Source organism: Myzus persicae, unplaced genomic scaffold, assembly GCF_001856785.1.
Source record: "Myzus persicae strain clone G006 unplaced genomic scaffold, MPER_G0061.0, whole genome shotgun sequence".
Lineage (NCBI taxonomy): Eukaryota > Metazoa > Arthropoda > Insecta > Hemiptera > Aphididae > Myzus > Myzus persicae.
Genome location: NW_019103974.1, coordinates 1 through 7213, shown reverse-complemented (window position 1 = coordinate 7213; position 7213 = coordinate 1). Strand labels below are relative to the sequence as shown.

The 7213-nt window shown below is 28.1% G+C and overlaps 1 protein-coding gene across 1 annotated transcript; it reads right to left on the bottom strand.

Moving 5' to 3' along the window:
• Nucleotides 1-5931: 5931 nt before the first annotated feature.
• LOC111037076 (leucine-rich repeat-containing protein 57-like) lies at nucleotides 5932-7127 on the bottom strand. The gene has a single exon (XM_022319439.1). The coding sequence runs from the start codon at nucleotides 6919-6921 to the stop codon at nucleotides 6205-6207; it is 717 nt and encodes a 238-aa protein (XP_022175131.1). The 5' UTR covers nucleotides 6922-7127; the 3' UTR covers nucleotides 5932-6204.
• Nucleotides 7128-7213: the final 86 nt, after the last annotated feature.

Sequence of the window (7213 nt, the reverse complement as noted above, 5' to 3'; positions counted from 1 at the left end):
AAAAATTGACTTAGATGTTATAATGAAAATATAATGTTTTATTCTCACTATTTTGATGTTTTACTCAATGTAATTTCCTATACCTAGTAATATCCTCTATAAAATTTCTATCTATGGAACTGAACCCTCTCCATAGAAAATTCTTAGCTACGGCCCTGGGCCCTGGTGGCCTGGTGTAACTACTAATCATACTATAATCATAGTAAATAGCCTATTTATGCAGTTCCGTGTGTTATGAATTTTATAGATTTAAATACTCCGAATAATATTCTGTTTCTGAATCTGAAAGAAAAAATATACCGTATCATCCAAAGAAGTAAAAAACTCGAAAACTAATGATGATAATATTATATTATAATATTTATCATCTGTGGTAAAAGCCAATCGTCGTCACTCATATATAAGAGACGATTCAAAATTCGTATAATTTCAATGAACAAAAGAGAAATAATTAAACACAACATTCACTAGTTTTGACTCACATATTTCATTCTGCTCAAGAATTTTTATGAAATTTCTCGATCCTTTTAGTTCGAAGTGAGATGAAGAAAGCAGTTCCTGGATATGGTTCTGCACTTTAGATATGACACAGCTATATTTAAGCCGAAGAGTCAATGTTCCTATGTCCTATTCCTATAATCCTATACGTAAGTTTGATTACCTATTTTTTTGGGGCTTCCTTATTTTATTTTTTAGTTTTAAAATTAAAAATTTATCGCCAAGGAGAATTTGCTACCCGGGTGACGTAGGCGCATATTTTTTATTCCCGAGCGTGCAACACAAAAAATACGCTAGAACAAACGACGATGGCATATCCAGGTCGCAGAATAATAATATATTTATGCAATTAAATAGGTATAAATAATGTTGTACATACTAGTCAATAGTCATACTACAGTAGTACTTATAGCAGTGTCGTAGCTCGACACTTTTTTCTGGGTAGGCCCGATATTTTGATGTAAGGATAACCAATGAATATTTTTATAAAATAAAAAAGTATCAGAATAGTGTATGTAATACATATTACAAAATAACCACCATTTTATGTTTTAAAACGAATAGTACAAAATAAAGTTAATAAAAAAGATATAGCTTTATTAAAATATTTTTAAATTGAAAATTCCAATTTTCTTTTTTTCATTGATGCAAACTCGTCAATCACAGCAGATAGATTTTCTATGAATTTTCCACTTATTTCTCTCTCAATAAACAGCAAAGTTAAATTATTTAGTCTGCTGCTTGTCATCGTTAACCTTAGATGTGTTTTAACTCTTTTCATCGTCGAGAAATTCCTTTCTGCTGAGGCACTAGATACTGGAACTAAACAATGGAACTACCAAAACATTTTCATTAATTTTTGTTAATTCTTCAAATCCAACTTTGTATTTTTTACTTCTTGATATAATTCAAAAAGATCAGATACAGATAAAAATAAGGTTTTTCCCAGTTGACATTGACATTTTAATTTGGTAATAAATTCATTTGATCGATAAAATGGAAATGTTTCTGCATAACGACAAATTATTTCACTGTCTAAAAATTTTGATGAATTTTGGTCTAAAGCTTCTTAAGTTGCGTTCACATCGTCATTTGTATTAAAACGTCGGTTCATTTCGAAATATAATACGTCTAAAATATTAAAAAATATTTTTTTTTGTTCTGTTTTCATGTCATCAGATGAATAAGCCTATATTTTACCAGTGGTAATAGTTATAAAATAATCGGCTAAAGTATTTAATTTTGTCGTGTTCTATTTGATGATGACAAATTATCACTTGATGGCGTAAATATTTAAGAATTTTGAGCAATAACCAATGATTGCTTATATAGTTCAAAAAACTTTTCATTACGTAACTCTAATACTTGTTGCTTTGTTGCATTAATTAATAATGTACAACGTTTTATATCAAGAGTAGTTGATTGCAGGTTAATTGATAAGCAATTAATGATATTTAATATTTCGTTTAAGCACACAATTATTATGATAACTTCAAACTTAGCAAACTGTATGGCTAAACCCTTTGCCTCTGCAGCTTCTTGTTTTTTAGTACTTTCTCTAAAATAAATGCATTAAGAACATTTAAAATATCAATTAAATGATTTTTTTAAAATTTAATACCTTTGTGTTTTGATTGTTTTGAAACCCTCCTTGCTTCACAATGTTGTGGTACTTTGTACTTGGTATCTTGTAAAAAAGCACGATTACGAATTGTAGATACCGATTGGAATGAATAAATGGCTTCTAATAAACCGAGTATTTCATCTACTTCTTGTATATTTTTTGCTAAATCAACTAGAACTAAGTTTAACCTTTGAGCATAACAATGAATATACGGACACGGATTTTCTACTTATTCCCTTATTTTTGTTTGAACACTAGAAAAAGCTCCGGACATTACTGTCGCACCATCATATGATTGACTTACACAATTTGAAATTATTAAAAAAAAATATTATGCCATCACACAGTGCTTGAGCATTTAGTAATATAAGATATAACTGTAGAGGACCTGATTATTTGGAAATCTATTTGAATATCAATTTTAATACAAAAATTTATTTTTTTTTGTTCAAGGATTTTTTTTGATACAATATTATAGAGGTTAGAGATTTACAATGTACTTTCGATTTTCACAAGCTACATAAATTAATGTAAAATTGATTTATGTAGCTTGTGAAAATCGAAAGTACATTGTAAATCTCTAACCTCTATAATATTGTACCTATCAAAAAAAATCCTTGAACAAAAAAAAATAAATTTTTGTATTAAAATTGATATTCAAATAGATTCCAAATAATCAGGTTCTTTACAGTTACATCGTATACTACTTAAAATATGTTTGTATTATTCATTTTATAATTTTCATTTTTTAGATTCTTGAAATGCATTTGCCTGCAGGCGCCCATGTTCCCCTTCTCATTTTTAAAATTTTATTCTAGTTGATATATTTCATACACATTTTTTTTAAACTTTGATAACCAGCTTGTGCCCTCATAGAATTATTGTTTATTCAACTTTATTATTCTGAGAATTATTTTAGGTCAATGAATTTGGAGATTGTAGTCTGCAGTCTTCATAGTGTGCCTGTTTAGTGTTTTCCTTGATATTTTTTTTCTCTGAGCATTTGTAAAGTACCTATTGGATATTGAACATTTTTACTTTTACCCCTAGGAAACAATTATATACCTACATCTGAAACCAGAAAAGATACTCGATGTTGAAAATCGATAAGTATAATGTCTACTATACAACGTGTACAGGTATAGATTATATTTAGATTATATATACATAGTAAGGACCTACAATGGCCGGGCCGGCCCGAAACTGTCCTTAAAAAGCTCGGCCTGTAGTGACATTGGACTGGGCCTGGCCTTTAAAATATAATAAAGGTTGGACCGAGTTTTTTAAGTCTTGGAATTATATTCCGGACCGGGCCACAGTTTTTTGGTATAATTCGTCAGACTGAGCAGGGCCAGATTTCGAATAATAAATCAAGGGTTGGACCGGGCTTTTTAACGATTTTTCTTCGACAATAATCATAATTTAAAAAATGACCCCAGTTACCGTTGTTATCATTAAAATATTACATGTGGAAATTTTACAATATTTTTAAACCAGTCTTACAAAAAAAAACCTAAGACTGGACTGGGCTTTTTTTAAACAAAACCTTATGCACTATCGTTAAAAAAATTTGGCGGGCAAGGCCGGGCTTGAGAATAAAATTGATGGACCGGACCGGGTCGAAAATTTACGGCCCTTGCAGGTCTATAATACGCAGCCATACAGGCACAAAAACAAAATAATAAACACACACCACAGTAAAAACTAAAAACAATACATTCATCGCGAGTACCTGTTTAAAATGTTCATTACCGAAAAACCAAAAAAAAAAAAAACAGAGCTTTACGTTTAACTAAATATCCACCTCCTTCCAGAACAAAATCAAAACTACACCACAACTAAGTGCTAGCTGAAGCAAAATATGTACCTATACTAAAAACAGAATAGCAATTAACATAAAAGTTGTATTTTTACTAAATTACATAGGATTTTAGGAATTTAAAGACAAGTACCAATTCAACTTTAAACAATAACATGTCAAGCTCAGAATTTAAATATTGTGTTAAAAAGTGATTATTTCTTTCTATAAGAGGTACCTAGATATTAAAAATATGATGTTCCTCAAAAAGCTGAGCCATAGCTCATATGGTAAATACAGTTAACTTCTCAAACTAATTGTGTAAGAAAACTTTTATGTGTATTAGGTACCTGAAAAAGGGAGACCAATAGTTATAAAATAGAATATTAATTAAATTAGTTTACTAGTAACAATTAAATTTACCAACTAGAATTAACTTAGTTTACACAGAAATTTGATTACTCATTTAATTAACATTAACAATTATTGGTCTTCAGTTATTGGGTAACCCTCAGAAACTTTTTACCAATTATTAATAATATCTATAATTTATAAGTAAACAAGGTTATTGATTATCACTCGATATTTATGCTGTGAGTATGACTATTAACTACAGCAACATCATGTTACTAATTCTCCAATTTCAATTGGCTGTGCTGCAAGGTATTGTCATAGACTATATTTTATATAGTCTGCGGTATTGTGAAGTTGACTATTTTTATAAAGTAGTTATATATTTTTATATATTCTTACTACTACCCTAAACCCACAGGTCACATATGTCGGATATTGTATAAGCAAGGTCCCCATCATAAATTTGTAACAACCCTAAAAACACCATAGATCATAAACTATAGTGCTAATGCTAAAGGTTTTTTCTTTTGGATCATAGAAACATACTTGTAAGTACTTAGAATATTGAAGTCTACGATTTTACAATATTATAATGAATAGGTAAGTTATGACAGAAATCGAATGATTGCGTCTTAACCTTTTTTATGACAACACCAAAATCTAAATCCATAAAAATGGCAACACAGTTAAAAAATTATTGGATTTTTGAAAAAGAAGACAACACTTATATACCTAGTACCTACCTATATTATGCAATTTGAGAATGAAAGTCAATTTTTACAATTGTTTTTCTTTTTTATGGTTTTTACCATCACATCATATACTTATACTTTAAACATGTATAAAGTACACAAACAAATTTTTTTGGCAACACACATCACAGAAATTAGCGACACACTAGTGGCAAACCACTGGTCTAATGTATAAATTATACAGTAAACTTCAGTAATCCAATCAAATGCCTATGCATTATGATAACCAGTGGTGAAAAGTCATCATATTATAAAGTAAACCTGGGACAATATAATAATCATATTATACAGGAAATAAGAAGAAATATTGTTCAAAAAGAAAAAACAATTATTTATTTTTGTAGAAATGTTGAATGATTTTTAATTGAAGACATTTTAAGTAGGTACTTATGTATTTTATTATTTAACTAATGGTAACAGAAATATTGAAATGTTAATATTATATAATTTAAATTAACATATAATAGTATTTATCCACAACCGAATAGATACAAAAAATAATTCTCAACTGCGGGTAACAATTTCACAAGACTTAATACGATAATATTATGAACATCAGAAAATATTTACAAATTTTTAATGAAAATATAATAAATTGCTCCATAAGTTTGACATTTGTTTATAACAAGGAGAATCTTTTGGGATAATATTTATTTGAAACCTCTTAACATAAAAATAATCTTTTTTTTCTTTTTTTAAATAATTTACACAATAAATACAATTTTGTATTTTATAAGTTCTATAATTATTTGTGTTTGCACTTATGTGCTAAAATAATGTAATAAATAATAGCATCAATTTTTGACTTTAAAAAAGATAACTTAAAATATTAAAAAATTATTAACTATTAAAAATTATTGTTACATAATAGTATTGTGCAACTGTTTTTTAAACACTTATAATTGTTTAGACATTATGCACAACCTGCCTTTAAAGTAACAGTGGCTCTGTCAGCATAACTGTTGAAGTGATTTGAATTTTAAAAAAATTACCATAAGATACTTTATGAACGATGTGCTTAATGTTATGTGACTGTGAAGATAAAATAACAAAAAGCAAGTAAAAAATTAATTATAGAATAATTAATAGTAAAATTACTTTGCATAATGATTTAGGTAATGTATATAGGTACTCAATAATATACAAATAGAAAATCAATAACAAATTAGAAAATTAGCTTAAAACATTTTTTTTTTGACTTCTGTATATCTTGTCATGTATGTGCTATACTCTTCTAAAGCTAATAAAGATTTCATATCAAATAAATTCCCTTCAACACATAACAACGACACTTTAGATGATGTTAATAATTCTTTTGGAATATCATCCAGTTCAAGACAATTTTCTTCTACACGCAAAGTCTTCAACCTGGGGCATTGTGCTAAACCAGATGGCAATTTTCTAATTTGATTTTGATTGAGGTTTAGTTCAACCAGTCTGGACTGTTTAATAAGTTCAGGTAATTGAGTGATGTTATTCTTAGATAAATCCAATGCTTCTAGATGTTTTAATTCGCACAAAAATTCTGGGAATATACTGAGCTGATTGTCTCCGAACGAGGCACGTTTTAGAAACATCAAATTATTCATTGGAGGTAATGACTTTAATAAATTACAATTCACCTGTAATGTTTCAATCTTTGACAAGCAGTTTATTTCTTCAGGTAGATTTTCTAACAAGTTGTTGCTGACATTAAGTATCTTTAGTTCTTTGAATTGACCAATAGATTTTGGTAATATTTTTAACTTGTTTTTAGACAATTCCAAATTTCTTAAAAAAGGATGAAGCACGTCAATGGAATCTGGATACTGTTTCAGATGACTATCCGATAAATTTAACACACCCGTTTTTCTGGATGTTTCAACATGGTTCTTTAAGCTTGATGTGTTTCCCATCTTTGATTATTTTCATTTATTTTAAACAAAAATCACTATAAAATATGAATTAAAACAGAATTTTTACTTATTAGTTAATCTTAATTCCTAGGTACTTAAAAGTTAATATTAAATATTAATCAATATTATTCCATAATCAAGGTGTAAATTTAATACTAATCAACCTTGTCTTAAACTCCTAAACTTCTGTGGTCAGTGATAATACTTTTATTCTAATATTCTTTATTATTGTTCTGTGGTTGTACTGTAAATTGTTATCTATTATCACAAGAAATATTATAATGTTATCATG

Coding starts and splice junctions, on each gene's coding strand:
- LOC111037076 (XM_022319439.1), bottom strand. CDS start 6,921: ATGGGAAACACATCAAGCTTAAAGAACCATGTTGAAACATCCAGAAAA.